At 39.1% G+C, this 26,063-nt stretch overlaps 1 protein-coding gene across 1 annotated transcript in view; it reads left to right on the forward strand.

Moving 5' to 3' along the window:
• Window positions 1–15,773, forward strand: part of LOC137656666 (uncharacterized) — a 327,800-nt gene extending 312,027 nt beyond the window's left edge. The window contains exon 12 of the mRNA XM_068390839.1: window positions 11,540–15,773. Coding sequence (XP_068246940.1) covers window positions 11,540–11,965 — 426 coding nt within the window. The 3' untranslated portion in view covers window positions 11,966–15,773. The remainder of the gene's footprint in view (window positions 1–11,539) is intronic.
• The last annotated feature ends 10,290 nt before the right edge of the window (window positions 15,774–26,063 follow it).

The following is a 26,063-nucleotide window of genomic DNA, read 5'->3' on the forward strand; positions in this document are numbered from 1 at the left end:
ATACAGTAAATTTTGTGAAATTTGGATGAAATTCAGAGAAAATAATGAGAAATGGGAAGCATGGATCTCCTTCAGTAATCATGAGGAAGCTTTCAAAGCAGTCTGTGACATTTCCAAAATCATCGTCATCATCATCTCCTCCCACGCCTATTAACGCAAAGGGCCTTGGTTAGATTTTGCCAGTCGTCTCATTCTTGAGCTTTTAATTCAATACTTCTCCATTCATCATCATCTACTTCATGCTTCATAGTCCTCAGCCATGTAGGACTTGGTCTTCCAACTCTTGTAGTCCTTTGTAGAGCCCAGATAAACACTTGGTGCATTAATCTCTCTTGGGGAGTGCAAAGAGCTTCCCCAAATCACCTCCATCTACCCCTCATCATTATCTCATCCACATAAGGCATTTGAGTAATCTCTCCTATAGTTTCTTTTCTAATCCTGTCCTGCCATTCAATTCCCAATATCCTTCTGAGTGTTTTGTTCTCAAATCTACTAAATCTATTGGAGATTGTTTTATTGTCATACCAGGATTCATAACCATACAGTAACACCAGTCTCACTAAACTGATATATAGTCTGATTTTATATGTAATTTCAGGCGAATTGATTTCCAAATTTTACTTAACCTAGCCATGGTCTGATTTGCTTTTTTCAATCTTTCACTAAACTCTAATTCTAAAGACCCTGTATTAGAGATCATAGTTCCTAAATACTTAAATGATTCTACCTCATAAATATTTTCTCCCCCCAATGATATTTCATCTTCCATTGCATACTCTGTTCTCATCATCTCTGTCTTTGTTCTATTGATCTTCTGCCCAACCTCGTGTGATATTTCATGCATTCTGGTAAGCAAGCATTGCAAATCCTGTGGTGTTTTGCTAACAAGGACAGCATCATCAGTATATTCTAGGTCTGCTAAATTCCTATCACCAATCCAGTCCAATCCTTCTCCACCACATCTGACTGTTCTACGCATTACAAAATCCATGAGGAGGATAAACAACATAGGTGACATCACATTCCCTTCGAGTACTCTGCGATTCACTGGAAATTCATTTGTTAAGATTTCATTAACATTAACTTTGCACTTGCTCTGCTCATGGACAGGCTTAATCATACTTACATATTTAAGAGGCATTCCATAATAACGCAGTATTCTCCATGAAATTGGTCGATGCACACTATCAAAGGCTTTTTATTAGCCTACAAATGTCTTCAAAAGGGGATTTCTACATTCTATGCATAGCTGTACAACATCTTGAAAGGAAAATTTGGTCAGTGCAACTTCTACCTGTCGTAAATCCTGCTTGTTCATCTCTCAACTTTTCATCAATCTTTCTCTCCAGTCTCTATATTTTCATAACAACTGATGCAAGTGTTAAGCCTCTGTAATTATTGCAATCAGTCAGGTCTCTCTCTCTTTTTTTTTTTTTCACCAACACCCCTAACTCTCATTCATCAGGTTTTGCCTCTTCATACCACATCCTACAAAATAATCTTATAAGTAGTCTGGAGTCACTTCATTTTCAGCCAATGTCATCTGGGCAGTTATTCCATCATATCCCGGGGCTTTCCATCTCTTTACTTTTTTTTTTGAGGATAGCTTTGACTTCAAACACACTGAATTCATTCAAGGGAACATCAAGGTCTTCATCAGTTTCAGGTATATTAATCAAATTATTCCCTTCATATGTCTTATTCATAACCTCACTAAAGTGTTCCATCCAGCATTGTCGCTCTTCATCTTCTGTTGCTATAACAGAGCCATCTCTCTTTTTTTTATGGGGATATGCTTCTTCTTCTTTGCCCCTGTCGAGATTTCATTAATAATTCTATGAGCATTTCTTACACCATAGCCACTTCCTGAATTCATAGCTTTGTTAGCCTCATCTGCTTTACTGTCTAAATATTCTCTCCAGTCATTCCTGGCTTTTTTTTTTTACCTCACTATCAGTACTGAAATACTTAGTATGCTCTACCTTGTAATTTTCATTACTTCCTCAAAACTTTCAACAATCAATTTCTGTCTGTCTCCTTTTTATAGTATCCCACATATCATTTGATATCCATGGCTTTCTCCTTGTAACTGCATGTATGTCCCAAGACTTCACTACCAACTGACTGATAATGTTCTTAATATCACACCATTCTTCAATAATTGTTCTTCGTCTCTTAAAGTCTTTAAGACTGCAAATCGATTCCTACACTCAATTGCAAATGTTTCTATGTGCTCTTTTTTTAAAAGCTTAGTTGTATCAAACCTAGGTATTCTATCCATCTTTCAGTTTTAATTTCAATGTGGCAATGAGGAGCTGGTGATCACTACCAATATTTGCATCTCTAAAGCTTCTTACATTTCTCAGAGTCTTCCTTCTCTCTTTAGTAATGGCATTGTGATCTATCTAATTTTTGTAATTGCCACATGGTAAAGTCCATGTATATTTGTGGATGTTCTTGTGTTGAAAGAGAGTACCTCTAATGACAAGATTATTTGCTGAACAGAAACTTATGAAATGTGCTCCATTTTCATTTGCAACTTTGCTAAGACCCGTGACACCCATCACATTCTCTATTCATTTATTTGTAAGCTTAAATAGATTCTTATTAACCTCTCTCTCTCTCTCTCTCTCTCTCTCTCTCTCTCTCTCTCTCTCTCTCTCTCTCTCTCTCTCTCTCTCTCTCTCTCTCTCATTTTAACTTGTGTAACATCGGACATTTCAGGTTAACCCTTTTACCCCCAGGCTCTTTGGAAATTTCCAACCCTTAACCCCCAAGGGGTTATTTTTTCCCCAGCACATTTTTCAGTATAATTTTTTTAAATTGCTCTAACAGGCTTAGTTTTTGTCATAAAGAGTTCAGGTTGGTCTCATTCTCTTGGAAAATGCCTGAATTTTTTCAAAAAATTATCAAAAATATGAAAAAAAAAATTTATAATATTTTTTTGCAAGGACGTACCGGTACGTCCATGGGGGTAAAGGGATGAGTTTTGTGAAACGTACCAGTACGTCCTTTTGGGGGTAAAAGGGTTAACAGAATATAGCAATAAATTTGAACTTGTGTAACTTCGAAATCGGGTTGACAGAACTCATGTTAACGGGAAGTTAACTGTATTTTGATTATTTAATACTTCTCTGATAGTTTATTTCCATATTTCGTTTCCTCACTGGGCTATTTTTCTCTGTTGGAGCCTTTTGGGATTTTAGCATCCTTCTTTTCCAGCTAGTGTTGTAGCTTAGCAAGTAATAATAATAAACGTCCTTCCTCCAGAAGGGGCAACCACCAGTTCCTGAGTAGGAAAGGGTGTTTTTAATGGTAATGGCAGCCCCCTACACGGACTCTGTAGGTGGAGAATGTCTAGCAATCTTATTTGAGGGAGTGTCAGGAACATAGAGGCAACAAATGGATGCTTCAAGTGCTTTGCATCAGTTACTGTATTCCATTCACAGCCTCTCCCGAGTGAGGAATGTGTTCCAATCTCAGCACATGGGTCACAATTGGACCTTGTGCTCCAAAAAAGAGGTCTGGAACACGGTGGGCAAAGGAGCCCTTTAAGAAACCTCAGACATGTCTCCAAGGTTTTTATAATTGCATCTTCCTGTTGGAGAAGGTGACATGGAGCCAGAGACAAGTCATCAACCTGTCTCCCTTGAACGGGTTAATCTAGCAGACTCCCTTAAGGTGGAGACAACGAACACTGTTTTAACAGGAATCAGTAAGGGAGACTTCTTGTTGTCACTCGATTTGAAAGATGCTTATTTCCAGTTTGTCATTCACCCCCTCAGCAGAACTATATGTATTTATGTGTGGGGAAGACAATCTTCAAATTCAAGACCCCTTGGTTGGGACTCCCAACACCCCCGCAGTTATTCTCAAGAGTCTTTGCCCCAGTGATGTCTTGGGAGCACACTTGGGAAATAAGTCTTCTTTGGTACCTGGATTACTGGCTGCTCCTTTCTTCCTTAAAGGAAGTTTTGGTCCAACATAGAGATGAAATCGTGCAGTTCTGTTGTGAATTGGGGATCATTGGGATTTGGGAGAAGTCTCAGTTGATCCCCACCCTGTAAATGGCATATCTGCGAATGCAGCTCGATTCAGTGGCAGCATAGAAGTTCCCCTCAAACGACAGGTGGTAGAACCATTATTCCATCCCAGCCAATCAGTGACTGAGACTTCTGGGGACCTCTTGTTGTTAAAGAGATTAGGCCCCCACAAGGGGGGAGTGGGTGTTCACCAGAGGGCATTGCAATGGTGTCTAAAGACACAATAATCAGGGTTGCAGTATCTTCCGCACAAGAAGATCGTGATCAACCAGGAGAGCAGGGATGTCCTGGTATGGTGCTTGGCATAAGAAAACTCCCGTAAAGGCACGCTCTTGGAATACACACCACTGTAGATGCTTCTATTCATGGACGCATCGAAAGAGGGGTGGACTACGCATCCGAAGGAGGTTATCGTTCAGGAAAGTTGTGCTCTAGAGAAACGAAGGCTGAACATCTACAAACTGGAATTGATGGCAGCACTTGGAACCTTAGGGGGGCCTTCACGGGACAGCTTGAAGGCCACTCAGAAATCAGTGCGACAACACCACACTCGTGGCATACATTAACAAGCAAGGGGGATGGCATTCCGGTGCCTGTGTACTTTGATAATGAAGGCTCACTTGTGGGCAATGGACAGTGTTGTAACTCTGACAGCAATGTGATAGTGAACAAACTCTGTTAAAGAGGCCAAGTGGTTGGCTCAGAGTGGTTCCTTCATCCTGAAGTGACGAGGACTTTTGTGACTTTCTGGGGTTCCCCAACCACAGACATGTTTGCAACCAGTCTGAACCACAAGGTTCCAGTATATTGCTCACCAGTTCCCGACCCGATGACATTCATCGAGGACGCATTCGAACACCCCTGGGAACAAATGGATATATATGCCTTTCCTCTCCTCTTGCCTAATCTGAAGAGTTTTGCTACTAGGTTCTAACCACACCCAATCTTTAGCTAACATTGGTGGCACCAAAGTGCTCCCACCATGTAGTGGTACCCAGATCTAGTCGCTATCCTCGTGGACCAACCTTGAAAGTACCATTGAGACTAGACCTCCTGTACGAGCGTTGCAAAAGAAAGTTCCACTATGTGCTCTCATCCGTCACTCCATGGGTGAAGAATCTATTTTCATCTTGGAAAAGAGGTTTTAGGGATAACTGTGAGAGAGATGTCAGGCTACCTTAGAATATCCTCTACAAAAGTCTACCGGGCCAAGAGGTCAGGAAAAGGACATCGCTTCAGTCTCAGCCTCTTTGTATGTCATAGCGGACTTCCTGGTCTTTCTCCGGAGGGACAAATTGTTGTCAGTGCCAGCAATCAATGTGTATCGGGCTGTTCTAGGCCAGGTCCTCCTACTTGAGAGAGATTCCCATGCTCGCAAGGAGTTTCAAACAATCTTGTCCTCTCAGTCAGGTACGCCTCCCAGAATGGGACATCAGGAAGGTTCTCTCATTCCTCAGGAAGGCCCTGTTTAAAAGCCCTTGTTTTTCTCTGTTATTGGCATCAACCAAGAGAGTTGGTGAGCTCCATGGTATTTCCTACTTAGTCTCATTCTCCATAAGTTGGAAGGAAGTGACTTTTAAGTTTATTCCGGAGTTCGTAGCCAAAACACAGAACCCAAAAATGCGTGACGAGCAGTTCGAGTCTTTCGCAATCTCTTCCCTCAGTTCTGTTTCTGATTTGCCAGAGGACCTCCTTCTTTGTCCCCTCAGAACCATCAAGAGGTACCTGAAATGAATGGCAAACTGCAGACCAGCCATGCAGAACCTGTTTGTAGCCACAGGGACAAGAAAGAAAAGGATCAGTTGGAACACCATCTTGTTTTGGTTGCATGAAACTATCAGAAGAGCTTACGAGAGGAGGGGCGGTGCGACCTATCCCAATATTAGAGCTCACGAAATACGTTGGGTGGGGACGACTTTACCCTTCACGACCAACATATAGATAGATGAATAAATTTTTATTGACCACAAATTTTACATTAAAAAATTTCAATAAATATAATTACATATTAACATTAATCTATTATACAATTGGGATATTTACATTATTTTATATACTATGTAGTCTATGAAATTACATGATTTATAATAGTTCCTTAGCACATATCACAATTAAAATCATTAACAATATTTCCTATAAATCACTTTAACATAAAATAAAAAATTAATATTAAACCAAAGAAAATATATATATATGGGTAACAGTTCAAGTTTGAATGGGCAATTTTCACAGTGGTGTGTACATCTTTGGCAAGGATCTGATGAAATGAATTTATATAATAATTAGTTCGTATACTATGTGTAATAGGGCAGGACTCCACCACATGCAGCTCCGTTTGTACCTCGCCACAAGGGCATAGTCTCTACTCTACTGAGAGGTGACCTCGACCTCTTCTGTTCCACCTACCTGTTTCAATAGCAAGGTTATGAGCACTTAACCTTAATCTAGTAAAAGAAGTTCTATATATATCATTAACATTAATCTTTTTTGTATATACATCGTGTACAGTAAATTCAGGATCCAATAATCTAAATGTCTCTCTACGAGATGAATTAGATTCTATTACAGCCTGTTTTAGGTTTTGAAGATCTTCTTTGATCTCATCTTTATCTATCGACATCAAGTTTGAAACAAATCTACCAGTAGGTGTATTGCATTCTAAAGTAAGTTTTATTACATGTACCCATGGATTGTCGATCATCCCGTTCCTATCTCTCCACATATTTTTGAAAAACTTCCTTTGTTTATCTCTTACAATAGCTTTTAGTGTTGGCATTCCTACTTCCAAATAACACAGATCATTGCATGTTGACTTCCAAACACCTAATAGTTGTTTGATTCCCCAGTTATACAATTTAACAATAGGTTTCAGATCTCCATTAATCCAGGACTCACACCTGTAAAGAATTGTTGACATTAAAGCAGCATTAAAAAGTTTCTTCTTTACATAAAATGGCACATCGCTGTTTTTATTTACAAAAGATATGAATTTAAAAATGTGGCACATTTTTGCTTGCGCATGAGCAGCAATGGCAGACGATACCAACCCATCACTTGTAAAAACACTTCCCAAATAAATATATCGGTCGCACCACGATACTGTCAAATCATCCACTTTTATTAGTTCACGTTCAATCATCCCTACATTAATAGCAAAAAATTTGGTTTTATTCATATTTACTTTCATACCATTATTTTGACAAAACTGATTAAGAAGTCCTGATTTATTTATCATTCCATTCCTAGTCATAGACAATATGACTGTGTCATCCATCAATACAAGAACATGTAGACACGCCAGGAACCCATCAAGACCACAATTTTCTTTAATCAACTTAATCAGATCATTAACATATACAGTAATACAAAGAGGATACATGAAGTAGGGAATCCCTGACACACTCCCACCGTAGCTGTAATAACAGCAGTTCCTATAATGCTGTGTGTGGCATGATACATCACTACTAAAGCAGCAATCATCACTGCCCCACAACCCAACCGTTTAAGCATACAGAATAACGTATTTCTTGGCACACGGTCATAAGATTGGGAAAAGTCTACAAAGGTAATAGAGTTATTTTTTTCCTTTTAGCCAAATCAAGTAATAGTCTTAACGTTACTATATGTTCAGTACATCCTATTTTAGGTTGTCCACCAGCCTGTTCTCTATAGGGAGAAAACCATTGCATTAAACAGTTACATAAGACCATGTCATATAACTTTGAAATCACGTTAATTACATTAATTCCACGATAATTAACAGGAAGCATACGATCACCTCGTTTGAAAATTGTAACTATCCTAGCCAATTGCCAAGGAGAGGGATAATGAGCTGAAGAGAAAATGACATTAAACAAAGAAGTCAACATCATTACCCATTGAACTGGTAATACCTTGAAAAGCCCCGGACTTAATCCATCGGGTCCTCCAGATTTGTCAGACTTTATTTTGTGAATTTGAGTTTTTACTTCATTTTCTAGAATCTCACTATCTAAAGGGATTGTAACGTTATAATCACTCAGATCCATTCGGTTTTCTGTTGGTCTCGTAGGGTTAAAAAGTTCTTCATAAAATTCCCTGAATTGTTCATCATTAGGTCGAATACAGCTATCATTCGTTTCCTGATGACCTTTCTAATCTATGGCTTGCCAAACCTGAGCATCATCATTATCATTCAACAACCTATCCCATATTTCTAATGATAGATTGATAACATTATTTGATGGACCAGTATACCTGACACGACTGATTTGACTACACTCATACAAAATATTTGACACTGAATTAACATATTAATCAATATTATCATGGTTAAGAATAGGGAAATCTTGCCTCTGAAGATGATTACGAAAACTTTCTACATTTATTTGATCAAATTTTTTAGTTCTCTTAATAAAGGTATTGTTAGATATATTAATTTACATAGTGGCATGATCTCCTAGATTTTTAGCACGTGAATACAAGGAATACATATCATTTATGGAAGGGTGTAAAGTCAAAGAAATCGGGGCATGATCTGAAGGTAAAGAAATATCTTGCCATACATTGAAATTACTTGAATGTCTAATCAAACTTGGTGACGATATACATGTGTCCAATTCTGATTTCCACTCGTATCCACTTCTATAAGTCAGTTTGCTCCTAAAATGCTAATCTTCACTCTTGAGGTTGTTTATTATTATCAACTTTAACTCAACACATACCGCAGAAATAGCATATGCATTATCATTGGGAACTACAACTGGATCATTTATAACTGGATATGTACAACCATGCACACCAAGATCATCAATACAAGAAATAAAATTACGAATAGAAGCACCAAAACGTGTGTTCATGTCACCAAGTATCATAAATTTCGTACTAAAACCTGTAGTCTTAACCTTTTCCTGAAATGCGCTAATAAGTGCGGGGCTAAAATACTGTGAATCTGATGGAGGAATATATATGAATCCAAACATAATGTCCGGTGAACAGGATAGGCGTACCCACACCTGACCTTCAATACTCGTGTCGACACTAATCACCCCAATTTGCAATGAGCGCCTTATCAGTAGAGCTGTGCCGCCTCTATGTGTACCGCCACTACTGGCACTCCTGTAAGACACATATCCAGGCAATGAGATGGGCAGATCAGTTTTTATTTCGTTTTGACCTATCACATCAAAGTGGTACAAAAAGTTATATACTGAGCTCTTCTCCAATTTAGTTCTTGCTCCGTTGACATTCCATGAAGCTATCTTAAGATTAGGTATTTGTGGTCTTATTAAAAAGGATATGCATTCCACTGGTCAATAATTACGTCATCACGGTATATCTTCCTTTCTTTCGAATCTAATCTAATGATGCATCCAACGTTTTCAGGTCTATTTCTCTCTGCCACTTCAACCTCCTTCAATCTCCTCCATTCATTACGCACAGCGGGATGAACATCCTTCTTTACAAAAATCCGTTCGAAAGGGTCTCCAACTTCTTTCAATTTCTTAGTCTTACTCAATATGCGATCATGAACACCCTTCGCATCAAGTTCAACAAGGATTGGCCGTTTTCTGCTGCTATTTGTTTCTCGCTTACCAAGTCTCCGACATGCTTAGATTGTGACGTCTTCTCCAATGACATTCCACACCTTTCTAACCTTTTCTTCATCTGTTAACGCACCTGACAAATCTTCCCCCTCATCCGGGACCCCAAGAAGTACAAGCTTCGTTTCTCACTCTCTTCGGTCAATTGTTTCTAAAAATAGTTGCTGTTGTTTTATTACTTTGGCTTGCTGTTCTATTTGGGCCTGCAGAGATTCGATTTTACAATTTATTGCACTGTTTGGTGACGTCATATCTTGTCTCAACTGTGCTAGTTCAGACGATAACTTGGCTAATTCATCACGCAGTTGTGGCCCTTCATCATCGCTAGAGGACAGAATACTTTCAATTAAATTATCCTTGTTCAACTTATTCAGCTGAGCCCACTGCATTCCCCTTAATTCGGCGATAGTCTTGGCCGTGACGAGATGTCCGGATCATCGGCTGCTATACAGCTTAACAGGGGTTTCCGTCTGCTGAAATCCCTACTGCGCATGCGCGAACCAGAGTGACATTTGAAAGGGAGTTTCTGTGATCAACAAAAAATGAAATACAGAACTCCGAAAAAATAAGCTAGCGAACACTTCTTCACTTAGGGATTTTTACATTTATCACATCTCTGCATCTTCATACACAATAAATGCCACTCACAGGTCGCAAAACAGCCTGTATTCCATAGAAACAGTAGATAAACGCAGACAAGAGATAACAGCTCCTCACACCACTACAGACATGGATGGCTATATATGAAAGTAGGGAAGTGTTAAAGATGGGGGGGAAGAAGTGACGATTTACTTCCACAGCACACTTCTTATTAGAGTTTACCCACAGGTCTCGATACTTTCTCCTTAGGACTGGTTGTTGAAGTCCAGCAAGTGATCTAGCAAGCATTCAGATTGCTTCTGACCCTGAATGCCAAGTGGATTATTTGAATGATAACTTAGTGGTTTCTTTTTCTCTCATATTTTTTCCCCTCCTGCTATTATGAATACACATGGCCCTTCACCTAGATAACGGTAGTTTACCAGGCTAGTTGCACGAAGTGGAAAATCATTGTGTTAATCGGGCGACTCCTCTGAAACCGAGGAGCATAGACTCAACAAACCTTTTACAGGTACTTACACCTGAAGGATGATACTTGCTTGTCAAGTTTTCACCCTTTAGAGGGTTAGTCTGTGTGGTGAGATCTTGATTCCCGCTTCCCTCTTATGGTCCAAGAATAGATATTGGGTGTGTAGGTTGTTTCGTAGGGTTCCTTCTGGGGGCCCATGTTTCTTAGGGTTTCCCCTCACCTATCAGTAAGTCCTATTTGAAAGAATGGAAATTTGTATTCGTATCGGAACAAATCACAAATTTTAGTAATTTGTGTTTTTTTCTAATAATACAAACCTGAGTCCTATTAAGGTTTACTGTCCACCTCCTCCTCCCTGTAATTCCTTGGCAATTTGGGCAATGCGGGAGAAAATTAATCCCCCTTTCTCTCTCACAATCCAGCTACTCTCCCTCACAGAACGCATTGTTTTTTTCCTAGCTGGGTCAGCGAAATGGTTCTTCTTATTTAAAACGACCCGAGTTTGTATATTTAGGAAAATGTTCATATTTGTTTTTTTGGAATTTCCTATTACATTCATGGGGAAACTTATTCATAATTTGTATCTGCATTCGAAGGGTTAACCACTAGATTTTACTTTGGTGGGCAAGAAGAAAAAAGAAAGTTGGGAAATTTTTAGTTTTATGGGATATTGTCTGTATTGAGTCAGCTTATGGACAAAGTTATGTGAACATCAGGTGAGTACAAAATAGAAATAACAAATTCTATTATCAGATTGTTTTTTAATGGCTGAATTTTATATGAAAAGATAGAAAGCTCAACAAATATTGATTTTGTTCTTTAATTTTTTTTTCTGCGTTTCACAGGGCTCTCAAAAAATTCGTCCGAGAAGATCATCTCACCTGTCTTCTAGGCTTGATAGTACTCACCGGTTCATTTTGAATCATGGCGATAAGAAAACATTCATTCTCATGTTTACCAACAATCTGATGGAGGCTACATTAGTGAGGTTTGCTAGTTTTGACATGATGCGAGAATGTTATAAAATGTATTATCAGAAAAATCGGCAACAAAGTTCTGACAATAACTGTAATGACTCTGACCTCAGTAAGACAGAGCTTTATGGCAATCATTCTGATTTGCAGCTGACCAGTTCAGAAATTAACCTCTTTGATCAGGTATATGAGAGCATTACTAGCAACATGAATATACCCAAACAGTTTACGTCTGCAGTTATGGAATCTCGTAAGGAATCTAGCTTTATTGCTGCCATGACAGATATTTTATCATGAAATTTTTTAGCGAATATTATCGGTATAAATTCTCGGGACTTAAAAAGTCAATTTTTGTTTCAATTTAATGATCTCTGTAGACAGATATGTACATTCCAGGTAATTTTTCCAGTGTTAGACTTGTAATATATTTTCAAAGTTTTACAAATGAATCAAAATATAAGGCACACTATTCTTTTTTCTCCCCAAAAGAGGGTTGTGGAAATTTATGCTGCACCTTTTGAAGGGAAAGTCAAATGTACAAGATTAGCCTAAAGGCTTTGATGAACTGGTGTCTGTGACGGGTAACATCCCGCCATCAGATGTTAACATGAACTACTGTGGTCTCTTATGCTTTGTAAGATAGCCTTTAAAAACATGAGGTCCTTGCAGAAAGTGTATTTGTACTGTAGAATTTTATATTATCCTTTGAAAAATTAGTATGAAAGGAACAGCAATGAAATTAATTTAAAATATAATATAAAATATTGTAGGATGTTTTATCAGTTGCTGATTTTAGTAGCAGCTTTTTCTGTTTTTTTTAGAAACTACTCTATTATCTAGAATAAGAATAATTACCAGTTTTCACTATTTCATACAAATGTCTAATCAAAACAGTCTTGTGTATTGTCTTGAAAATTTTCTAAATTTGTAAACTATAATTGTTATATTGTAAATTGCTCATTATGTTCTCACTGAATGTGACACTCTTAGTTTTCATTTTTTTAGTAAATATGTTAGGTAACTACATACTGTACTGGTCATCTTTTCATCATATAAAAGATGATTTGAATACAGTAGTCATGTATCAATATTTGTGTTTCTACTGAAATTTTGGCAAAATGCAACTCTTGACATCCACCCCCTTTTGTCTCTACCTCTCTCTCGGCCTCCGTCCAACACAATCTACCATTGAATGTTTGTAGTCTACATTAAAAAGTAGACATACAACTGCAGTACTGTATATTTTACTCTATTTGTATTATTAAGGTTATAAAGTATCTTTAGTGTTTTTAAAAGTACTGTATATCAATAATTTACAGTGTGTTGGAAAAATTATAGGATGGCAGCTATTCAATTGAGCACAGTTGATGGGTTCAAGTGGCCTATCATATTATGGTTATTGTAATGTTAACCTAAGTATCCATGTAAAATGTCTTCATTTTTATGAAACACCCCTGATGTTCATATTGCTTATACAAAGCTGTGTCAAAGTCTACCCAAAAATGATAATTTCCCATTCTCTCTTACTATGTAAAATTCCTCCCTCTGTGGGAACCACCATGCTATTTTGTGATTAATGATGGTCATTGATACTGCGTATTAACCTCTTACTCAGTCTCTCATCAACTTGTGTCTAAGTAAGACTTCTTTATTTGGCATTGTGATTGAATTCAAATTTCAGTACAGTAGTTCATTTCAAATTAATAAATCACAATGCAATTTAAATATTTCCTCGCTTTACGTAATGTAAACGTATCATGCCGATGGCCGCAGTATTGTGTTTGTGTATGGAGGAATGTTTATCACTCACATTCCCTATTTTTTTGAAGTTGTATCAGCTGTTAGTTGATTGCTTTTATTACAAACATAATATTAACAACATTCTGTGACACCCTTACTATTTCGGTTTTTTGCATTCAAGTTAGGTAAATGTGGAGAAGACTTGAGAACACAAGGCTAACTCCTCAAGTTTTTCATAGCGGTTGGGTTTTCTTCTTGCCTTACCTTTGCTAATTCCGCAATTCTGCTTTTTGGACCACTTGAGTTTGAGTTCCGAGGTAGTAGGTGATTGTGTCCATCTTTTTATAGCATTTTATAGGATAGATATTTAGTTAAGACTATTTTCAATATAACTTCGGGAAGCTAAAGGGTCATGTTTTGATTGGCACTGAGCCCGGCCCAATTCTGTTTTCCCATTGAATGCATCTGCTTCCACTTCTGCTGTGTATATGATCCTGGCTCCTTCCTGGGGAGTATGTGTCAGGAGCAAGGAGCCAGCGGTTCTAGGTTTGGTGGTGTGTGGGGTTCCCCTAAGGCTCTTTGCACTCCATCAGAAGTTGGAGGCTCTGAGAGGTGGCAAGAAGAACAAGCATCTACTCATCTACTCCCTAAAGGCAAGAGGCTTTTCTAGCTCTGGAGGCATTCCAGGAGTGATCAGTAATACCAAGACTAATGATCAGGTTTTTGAAATTGAGAACTGAATAGAAGGAGGTTAGTATGATGTATCATTGACTAGTTAGTGGACATAAACAAGTATGTTCCGAGAGGGTGAGGCATTTTTTATTCTGCAAGGAGAGAGAATGGGAAATTTTTATTTTGTAGCAGATGTCGACACATTTTTGAGTAAAACTACTGTAATATATAATAAATTTTACTATTAAATTCTGTTCATTTGGCTTAGATTGCAGTACATAATACAAATATTATTTACATGTTTGAGTGAGACTCGGAGAGAGGGAAGGAGTATAAGATATTTGGCTGTAATATGTCTATAATAAGCTTTAATAAAGTATATCAGTGATAAACACTACCATAGAAGGAAGAGAATTGTCAGTAAGATATGAAAATTTGTTATTCAAGTTATTACCTTTATTTACTAACTAAAAAGTATTTTGGGACATGATCCATATTGTGAATATTTTTTTGGATAAAGCTACTAGAAGAGGTTAATGTATGTAGTGTTAGTGTAATACTTTGATGCTTTAATTTTCAAATTGTTCCAAGTTTTATGTATAGCATATTTTATAAATAGAAGAATATGTATTTTGTTATGAAAGCTACTTCTTTGGGCTAAGAACTGCATGGTCTCCAGAGAATTTCCTTTTAGTCTAGAACAGGGAATCCAATAGAACAAGATATACCAAACTAATATAGTCTTTCCAGTCCTAAGTCTAGTGTATCAACGTGCAAACATGGGTTCATTGTGTATAGAGACCCCCGGGTTCAGGCTCTAGAAATTTGTCTGCAGCATGATGTCACTGGAAGTAATGTATTTAACTGTTGTTGGCCCCAGGATAACAATTTTTTTCCATCTATCTGTTTAAGTTTGTTGAAGAGAAAATAATTTCTAGATTCTGCCTCAACTTTCAAGTCAAGTACTGTTGATTAGATTCTGTCTAGTATTTTAGTGTTAAAGGGGATTTTAATGTATGCCTTGTTTTCATATGGCTAGCAAAATTGCTATTGTTGTGTATGACGGCCATCAACTAGGCCAGTTCCTGTTATTTGTTGCCCTTCTCTTTTTTTCTGGTTGAATTGGTTCTCTTCTTAACAGGGTTTAGACTATTCTTACCTATCAGCAGGTTACTGCCCCTCCAATCCTCTGTATCATAAATTGTTGAGACTAAAGTTAGCTCCATCTTAACAGGAAAGTTAAGGAAGAATATTTTGTTATTTTTTCTGCAAACAAACATGAAATGTTGGAACTGAAAAAGGAAAAAATTATTTTGATGCCGGTATTAGGAAACAATATGTCATCCAGTGGTAATTAAACATTTTAGGTGGTGTTGCTGTCTTATCAGCAATTAGTAGTGCTTCTTTATTTGTGGTGTGGCATCTACTGGCAAAGGAATTTAGCATTGTTGGAGATATGAAAGGTTTATAGAGAACCTGGTCTCCCTTACACATACAGTCTGTGATGTTTGCATGTTGATGCATTGGACTTGGGAGATATTTCTTTGGAATACATCCTATTTTATTAATTTCCTACTCTAGTCTTAATGAAATGTCCTTGGGAACCACACTACCTTCCCTAAATAAGTTTTTCCTTTATCAAAACCTCTTTTTCAAATAGAATATACTTAATAAATAAAAATGTAATATGTTATTTTGCCTCTATTTATTATCATCACATAAATTTACAAGACTTTCAAGGTACATTTCGTAAATAAGGAGTAAAATAGGATATTATTATTATTACTTGCTAAGCTACGACCTTAGTTGGAAAAGCAGGATGCTATAAGTCCAGGGGCTCCGACAGGGAAATTATCCCATTGAGGGAAGAAAACAAGGAAAAATAAAAAATATTTTAAGAACAGTAACAATATTACAGTAAATATTTCCTATATAAAGTACTAAAAATTTAACAAAAAAGGAAGAGAAATAAGATAGAAGTGTGCCCGAGGGTACCCTCAAGCAAGAGAACTCTAACCCAAGACAGTGGAAGCCCATGGTACAGAGATGGCACTGTTCAAGACTAGAGAACAATGTTTTGATTTTGGAGTGTCCTTCTCCTAGAAGAGCTGCTTATCATAGCTAAAGAGTCTCTTCTACCCTTACCAAGAGGAAAGTGGCTACTGAACAATGACATTGCATTAGTTAACCCCTTGAGAGAAGTAGAATTGTTTGGTAATCTCAGTGTTGACAGGTGCATGAGGACAGAGGAAAATATGTAAATAATAGGGCAGACTATTCGGTGTATGTGTAGGCATAGGGAAAAATGAACCGTATTCAAAGAGAAGGATCCAATGTATTACTGTCTGGCCAGTCAAAGGACCCCATAACTTTTTAGCGGTAGTATCTCAACAGGTGGATATTAGAAGTTTGACAGCTACAGAGAGACCAAATGAAGTTGATTTTTTTCTTCTTAATTTTCCTAACATAAATAGATGCAATAACCTGTACAGAGTTGATAAACGTGATTGCGTGGGAACAAAGTGCTTCTGAAAAGCACTTGGTTTACATGTGCTCATTTTATCATTTGGTTTATGTATGTTTTTTTTTTTTTTTATTTTCATAGTTTTCTATATTAAATGTAAAATCCTCTAGTTTTATGACTACATCAATTCTCAGTCTTATTACTCTTGATTTGAAATATACAGTACTTTTTGAGAAAATTGGGCTTTTGGTTTCCTCGCTTATTTTGTTTTATGAATCTGTTCTCATCAGTTGCTTATCTTCCGTCATCCTTATCAACCATTTCCTCTTGGTCAAAGATGTGGTGAACTCATGGGTACACTATCTTCCAGTTATCCCTAGCCTATGCATATACAAACCTTTCGTCCTTTAAATAGGAAGATGTATTCAATGCGAGCCTGTACAGCCGTTATGGGGTCCTTTGACTGGCCACACAGATTACATTGAATCCCTCTCTCTGGTTACGGTTCTTTCCCTTTGCCTACACATACACCGAATAGTCTGGCCTATTCTTTACAGAATATCCTGTCCTCATACACCTGACAACCCTGAGATTACCAAACCATTCTTCTTCACCCAAGGGGTTAACTACTGCATTATAATTGTTCAGTGGATACTTTCCTCTTCGTAAGGGTAGAAGAGACTCTTTAGCTATGGTAAGCAGCTCTTCTAGGAGAAGGACACTCCAAAATCAAACCATTGTTTTCTAGTCTTGGGTAGTGTCATAGCCTCTGTGTCATGGTCTTCCACTGTCTTGGGTTAGAGTTCTCTTCCTTGAGGATACACTCGGGCACACTATTCTATCTTATTTCTATTCCTCTTACGGTAATGTCTTTATAGTTTATTTAGGAAATATTTATTTTAATGTTGTTGCTCTTGAAATATTTTATTTTTCCTTGTTTCTTTTCCTCACTGGGCTATTTTCCCTGTTGGAGCCCCTGGGCTTATAGCATCCTGCTTTTCCAACTAGGATTGTAGCTTAGCAGTTGATAATAATAATAATAATAAAGTTGTTAACACCGGTAGTTAATGACAAGTGGTGTGGTCAAGTGAGATCCGCTGCCCCTCCACCTGTTGGAAGATGTTTTTTTTTCGGCTGCAACGAGGAAAGACAAACAGTTGTGCTTTTATGGTTTGTGTGTAAAGCGGCTGTTGAAGGCATGATTGTTTGCAATCATCCCCGTGTAGGCCGTGTCCTGCCCTGCAGTGGTAAGTATATGTGCTCTATTGTTGATAGGTTGTGGATAAGTGGTAAAAAATGCAGCATTACCTCTACTGTTGTTTATTTGGCTAAGAGAAATACTACGTAATTACCTGGAATAAAAGGAACATCGAAACGTAACACTATAGAAAAGTTACCTTTAGAAATTAACAGTTTTTCTATAACATTAAATAGTATACAGCATGTTTCCAAGAAGTATAAATAGCAAAGATTAATTAAAACTGTAGAATGATAAACAAATCTTACTCGATGCTCTGTGTAATAAACTATTAATGTTATTACAGATCGGCAGTGGTCATTACTGTACACTCGAAAGTGATGGTCTTTCTCTTCGCAGCCAACTTGCAACTACTGAGATATAAACAATGATAAATTGGTAGTGATTCTTCCAGAAATGGGTATAGAACTGCATCACTGGCTAATATTTGATCGAAGGTGATTAATTAAATGCACAGACCTAACATATTAAAGGTAACAAAGAAAAAAATAACTAACACCACATTTCAGATATGACCCCAAAGGAACTTATGAAAGAGAGGATGGCACACTTCACTTTTATGAACAATGATTAGTTTCGTATAAAGAGAAAGAACTGAAATGCATAACCATCACTTACAGCAACACACACACACATTACATATGTGACAACATATGCATTGAGGGGAGGACGAGAGCTAAGCCCTCTCCAGGGTCTCTTTTGGCAATGCCCAAGAAGACACCGAGGAAATGTTTTGCTTCTTCCTTCTCCTATTTGAGTTTATCTGCTCCTGCATATAAACCCTTGGCTTGGTCCCCTAGGAGTATGTGTCGAGCAATTAGCCAATGGATTTACTTTGGTGGGCTATTCAGATCCATGTGGTACTTGGGGTTCCCCCAGTGTTTGCTGCACCCCATTGGAGCTTGGAGCCTGTTTACCCGTTTCCATGCAGACCACTGATGATGAGGTTGACCGAAGGAACACTTGGGCCTCCTTAGGTCTTTCAGGTAAGCCCTCTATGACTTTGTTGAGGGAACTGGTAGTTAACCCTTCGCTACTGCTCTGTAACACTGCAACTTACACCAGCATACTGCTTGACAACCCCCTTCGATTGCCAATATATCAACATTCACTTGCAGCCAATAATTATGATATGATGATAATAGCAAAAATAATGTTTTAATAATAATATAAGTAACTATCATCACTATCAGGAACATAAGTGGTGGACTACCCTTAAATCTGTACTATTTGGTGTAGATGCAACAGTTCCTCCTGTACTTAAACCAGATGGCAGTGTCATTCACTGTCCAAAGGAAAAGGCAACTCTTTAGCTGATGTAGGTACATGAAAAAATACATTTAACATGTACCAATATTCATTATTATTGTCCTTGTCCTATATGTACCATTTATTGTATTATTTGCTTTCAAACATTATTTCCAGATGTTGCATATCAGCAGATTAATTCATGTTTTGATAATATGATATGGCAACATTGTATTAGCATTGCCAACACTTACATATTGTTCCCATGATGCACTGTCTTGTTCGTCCTGATCTCTTACTGATAAGTTATCTTTCTGTTGTTCCCACGGACTTTGTATTTTTCTTGTAATGGACATTAAGAACCTACTTTTAAAGTTGTATCCTTGCACCACCTATTAAGGTTTAGGAAGTTACTAACACGTACATGGCACAGTGAACTCATAGTATCGTATCATGAGAAGTTTCTTTCAAGACGTGGACAATAGGAACCGGTTGATCCATTAATGGACTCTCAATTCGAATGTTATTGTGGTTTTATTTGATTTATTCTATTTCATGTGCAGTTTAGTCATACAAAGTGAATTGTGAAATGTTGTGCAGTACAATGTGCTTTTCTAGTGCCCTTTTTATGTTCCAATATATTATTTGCTGTACTATTTCAAGAACCAAGCAAATATTCTGATGTGGCACGGTCGGAGCATGTGTAACCACATTCAATCTCAACCATTGCTGCTGGGTGACTGCTGCTGCCTGAAGCTAGGCTAGGTAGTGAGTTGCTGCTCCCCTCAACCCACTACCTGGCGTATTCATCGCACATGCACACGCTCACTCCTTGTTGAACCTTTCTTATTAGTTTTGACTTTTACAACAGTTCTTGTTTATTGTTAATAATTTTGTTAAAACTGTACTTTTGCTCACTTCACATTGTAATTAATAATGGCTTTGAGAGATAGACTTATAGATCAGTTAGAAGAGACCACACAACAGGGACCATTCAGTAACGTGGGTGCCCGTAATGTCAACAATGCCCACACTCACAGCATTGTGGGAGTGTTGAAGCACACTGCCTCTCCCTCCCCACCTTTCTTGAGCCCCTATTACCAACCATCTTCTGCCTCAAGCTACCGGGCCAGATTTCCTCACTTTGATTAGATTTTTATAAGAATCTCGCTTGTACGAGGATGAAAGAAGACGAAAGGAAGATAAAGAAAGAAGACATTAAAGAAAACGTGAAAAAAGAAGGGAACAAGAAGCGATTTTCCTAAGTGAGGATGATCTTAGAAGAGAAGAAGAAAATGCAAGATTTACTGCCCTCATCCAAACTCTTGCACCTATCGTCCATTCTCATCCATGTACTCTTACACCTGGCACAGAGGCAACTTTGGACTCCAATTAACCTGCTCTTCCACCTCCATAGAAAGCAACGGCTCAAATGCCGCCCCCACAGAAAGCAGATGCAATATTCCAGTTGTTCAGGGAAGGGAGACGTCGGTGGGATGACTATGCCATCATGGTTGATCTTTCAAAGCTTTCACGTGAAAAACAGATGATCCAGATGAGGATGCGTTTAACCCTTGAAACACAGCGTGCTTTAGAACACACATTACAAATTTCTCCTTCCACAGATAAGTGTGTAGATGAAGTCCTGGATGCTCTACAATTGCATATAAAGAATTTGAGGAATGAAGTGCTTCGCCAAAGAGAGTTGCTTGGCTTTAAGCAAATGGAAGGAGAATCTTTCGCCGATTTCTACATGAGACTTATCGCAGAAGAAGTTGATTTGTGCCCAGGTAATGCTGCTGCATGTGAAGAGACCCAGCTGTAAATGATTATCTTGATGGGTATCCAAGATGTAGATTTAGTTCAGAAGTTGATTGCCTTGAATGCCAATTCTCCTCTACAAGATTTCATCACTGCCTGTCGATCGTATAAGGCAGCTAAAACTGCAACTTCCGCCATACGTAGGCCACCCTTCCAGTAGTGTGCAGTTTCCGCCTACAAGAGAAGCAAGAAGCCAAGTGGAAAGCCTCCACCTTCGCCAAAGTCCTCGAAGACAGCTGCTTTATGCCAGTACTGTGCCCATCAGTACGAACCGGATAAATACCCGCTGCCAAATGTACCTGCAAAAACTGTGACCGTGTTGGTCATTGGTCCAGGACATTGAAGTGTCCTGCCAGTAAAGTCCAGTGCCGTCGTTCCCACCGTATTGGACACTTCAATAAATGCTGCAAGGATAACAAGAAAAATGGTCATCAAGACAGATCTTCAAGCAACAGTCCCAAACCTATCTGTGTACTCTTGTTATTTGGCGATATAGAGTCTCGCATCAAGATGTTACCGGACACAGCTGTCAGTGTTACTGTTATCGGACAGCAACAACTTGACACTATGGGCATATCCAGGAGCTGCTTGCAACCACCTCCAATGAATGTGACGTTCGCCACGGATGGATATCGAATGTCACCTGCTCTGGGTATATTACAAGCTACCCTTACCTTAGGCAAGCAGTCCTGTCATGCCAGGATTCAGGATCACAAAAATGCGGAAGTTCCGCTTTTATCTTGAGGTCATTGTCAAGAACTGGCCATAATATTGCCAGACTTCCCCAAACCTATTTTGGAGGTCAAACATGTAAATAGATGCAAGGAGCTACCCTTCTCAGCAACCACATAACCTTCAACAGCCAAGAAATACTTTCTTCAAGAGTTTAAAGATGTGTTGGTCTCAAAAAAGATTTGAAAGACAGCTCCTCTCAAGCCAATGACCGGTCCTCCCATAAGAATCCAATGAAAGGATGGTGCAGTGCCTTTAGCCATCCACACTCCAAGACAGATTCCTTTTGCGTTTAAGGACCAAGTCAAAGAAGAGCTTGATTCTATGGTGGCGTAAGGGATAATCAAACCTGCTGGTGATAATCCTTCAGTTTGGTGCCACCCTACAACCTAAATAAGTTGAATAGCCAAGTTTCTCGTCCAGCCCACCCTTCACCCACACCCTACACAGCTATTCGTAGTGTTGACCCAAAGGCTCGTTACTTCACCACAGCTGATGCTCTCCACGGGTACTGGCAAATGGAACTGGCAGAAGAAGATCGACATTTGACCACCTTTATTAAGCCATATGGCCAGTTCATACACTGCAGAGGACCGATGGGCTTCGCGGCTACTGGCGACATCTTCTGCCTGCGAGGTGATATGGGCCCTTCATGGTGTCCAAAATTGTGTTAAGGTCATAGACGACCTTTTCCTCTACGACAAAGACTACGTCACTCACCTTCATCGTATCCACAAGGTGCTCACCAGGTGCCGCAAGTTTGGGATCATACTCAACAAGGATAAATTTGTGGTCACCGCCCCCTCCATGAACTTCTGTGGGTACAATCTCTCAGGAGATGCCATTTCAGCTGATCAGCAGAAAGTCAGTGCCATCAAGGATTTCCCAACCCCTGCTAACCTGACAGACCTCAGATAGTTCATGGGATTGGTCAACCAGTTAGCTGAGTTTACACCTGACATCTCCATTGCAGCCCAACCTTTACGCCCCCCCGATGAGCCCCAAGAGAACATTTGTCTGGACCTCTGACCATGATGAATTATTTCAATGCGTCAAGTTAGCTCTCACCTGTCCACCAGTTCTCGCCCTCTTTGACCCAGACCTCCCCGTTGTTCTTCAAACAGATGCTTCCCTCCTCAATGGCATTGGATATGCTCTCCTGCAGGACCATGGTAATGGACACATGCGTCTACTTCTGTGTGGTTCTCGTTTTCTTGCCGATGCAGGGACACGCTATGCCACCATAGAGCTCGAGATGCTAGCCGTTTTCTGGGCAATAATAAAGTGTAGGCTATATATAGCCAGCCCACAGCACTTTACTCTGATGACGAATCACTGGCCCCTCATACCAATTCTGAACAGTTATACGCTGGATGCCATCAAAAACTTCCATCTCCAATGCCTCAAAGAGATCTCGCCTTACATCTTTACAGCTGTGTATCGTGCTGGTAAGTTCCTCTGCGTTCCAGATGGATTATCACGAGCCCTGGTCAGCTACCCCACACAGGAGGATGAGATCTCAGGTGCTTCTTCTGCTGCTCATCTCCAAACTGTCATAGTCATGAACACCGTTACTCTTTCAGACGAGTCTTCAGCTCAGGATGCTGACAGGATACTCCAGGATCTTCATGATGCAGCAAGAGCATATCCTGCCTATGCTCGGCCACTATTGTGTCGCATCAGGATTTCTTCGCAACAGATATGATCTTCACAATTCTGTACTTCCATACTGGAAACTACGTGGAGATCTTTATGCCGATGGTGACCTTGTCTTGTATGGAGCAAGAGTTGTAGTTCCTGCCTCCCTTCGTTGCCACACCTTGTCCCATTTGCATGACAGCCACAGAGGTGTAGAAGCGACCAAACGCAGAGCAAGGCAGTCAGTTTTCTGGCCTGGCATTGACTTTGACATTGTCAACACGGTCAGAGTTTGTGAGCCATTTCAGACATTGCAGCCATTTTAGCAGCAGGAACCTTTAATGAATGACGACAACCCTACAAGACCCTTTGAGTCTGTCTCAGCTGACTTCTTTGTTTTTGCAGGGAAATCTTTCCTCGTCGCTATCGATCGCCTATCAGGATGGCCAATTGTTGCACCCTGCAAAGGACATACTACCACTTCTAACACAATCAGGATATTCTGCAGATACTTAAGTGAGTAAGTGAAGTTGGTGTTTCTCTTTGCGTTAGGACAGATGGAGGGCCACAATTCACCTGCACAGAGTTCAAGGATTTTATGAAGAGATGGGGAGTTCGACACATGGTAACATGACCACACTATCTGCAATTGAATGGTCACGCCGAAGCTGCTGTGAAGTCAGTTAAGCACCTCATCCTGAAAACAGCCCCATCTGGCAACATCGATTGTGAAGATTTTTACTGTGGCTTGCTGGAGCTCAGGAATACTCCTAATTTTACAGGACGCTCCCCTGCCCAGATCCTGTATGACCGACCTCTCAGGTCACGTATCCCTGCCCATCCAAATGCGTTCTCCAAGGAGTGCCACGTCAAGACTGACGACCGTGACCACCGTTGCTGCTGCCTGCTATGAGCCGGTAAAGACCCAGTATGACCAGCATGCCCTCCCCCTTGTCCAAGTTGAGTGTCGGACAGCAAGTTCAGATTCAAGACCCGACCTCTCATTGTAGTGGTTTGCGGACTGTGGCCAGAGGTAGCACCCAAACTGCCTAATGTTCGAATGCCGACCACAACCCAACGTTCACTACACAAAAAAAATATACAACTGTGGAATACCCAAAAATCTAGCTAACAGGTCAAGCGAACGGAGTACTGGGCACCACCCCTTTATTTATACAGGGCAAGGGGACCCAGCTAGAACCTTACTTAATCCTTTTATTATCCTGCCTTGAGCTTGCTGAATAAACGCGTAAGATTACCATTGATTCATTTCTGGGAAAAATGAGCAATATATGTTAATAACTTGAATTTCAGGTTAGATAGCTTCAAGTGTAAGTAAGGGTCAGAACATTAGGTGAAAGGGAGACATAATTTTTTTTAAATCTTACAACAGGATACAGTGTGGGAGGAAAAAATTTGGTAAATAACTTAGAAAGTTTAAAAAAACAGTGGCTGAGAAGGGGACACAGTGATGTAAGTAACTGGAATGAATTTCAGTCTTCATAAAAACAAAAAAATATTTATTTGTAAGTGAAACAAAAACAAGTTAGGAATACATCAACATAGTTTTGTTAATTCAAATAATCAATTAAATACAAAATTAACATCCCTTTACACTCCAGCCTCAAGATGACAAGATAAAAAAAAGGTTTGACTAAACAAAAAAGAACTATTCACATCTACATGTTTTAGTACATAATAAACACAACCGTGTGTATTGCCTGTGTGGACCAATTATCTTAACAAAAAAAAAAACACTACTCCTACACTAAGCTTAAAGGAGAACCTCGCAACACTATGGTTTTATGACATCTGTAATGACCAGTAATAAACTTGAACACATAATATCTAATGAACCATCTATAAAGAACATATAACTGTGAAAAATACTGTACTGCAATAATTTTCCCTAAATCAATACTGTCCTTATCCATATCCAGTCTACCATTAGGCTGCAAAGTTACTTAAACATTCTTAAATTCTGAACAATATGGCCGCATACGATGCCGTGCAGGCCTCTGCGTGCCCACAATAACAATGCTTAGAAAATCTCCAATTGTAAACCTGCACTGTGATAAGGTTCTGTGTCATCGAAAATTTTCTGATCAACACCAGTAATGCCTAAATCTCTCATTCTTAGAAGGGGTTTTGATAATTCTGGAACAATTTAGACTAAACTTGAACGCAGTCCCATTCCATTTCAATCGCTACTGTGAACTACTAATGTCTATGACACAATCTCATATAACAACACAGTAGCATACTTCTAGTTAAAAGGCAAGATAGTATGAATACAGAGCAGCATCACAGACCACTACACACTGGTAACAGGCAATGATCAACATTCATTTTTCCTGTGTACAGTACTTGAAGAATACTCTAAATTCCCTTCTGGGTGAAAGGGGCTGCTGTTCATACCTAGAAAGGAATAATAACAGATTAAAGCACTTTTTAGGGGGCACAGAGGGCTATAAAAAATAGTAAAAGATAGTGTTTTTCATAACATTCAACCCACTAAGCTTTCTTAGATACAAACCATTTTTTTGGGCTCATGCCATGTCGTCTTGATGGAAGGTTCCTTCAGTAGCTTCCTAAGGGTATATATGACTACAGTAGATATTCCCAGAGAATTAAACTAAAGGTTTCACAGAATTCTAACTTCTGGTGCGAGTACCCATAAGGTTTCCCTTTAGAATATCGTATAATAACAGGGGAAGTATGCTTGGCACGCCACATAGCTGTCTGCACCCCACATAGCATTTACGCTTCGAGGGGAAAGTGGCAAGTTATGGGAGGAGCCGTTACTAAGTTCTCCTCCGTTA

Source organism: Palaemon carinicauda, chromosome 17 (assembly GCF_036898095.1).
Source record: "Palaemon carinicauda isolate YSFRI2023 chromosome 17, ASM3689809v2, whole genome shotgun sequence".
In the NCBI taxonomy this organism is placed as follows: domain Eukaryota; kingdom Metazoa; phylum Arthropoda; class Malacostraca; order Decapoda; family Palaemonidae; genus Palaemon; species Palaemon carinicauda.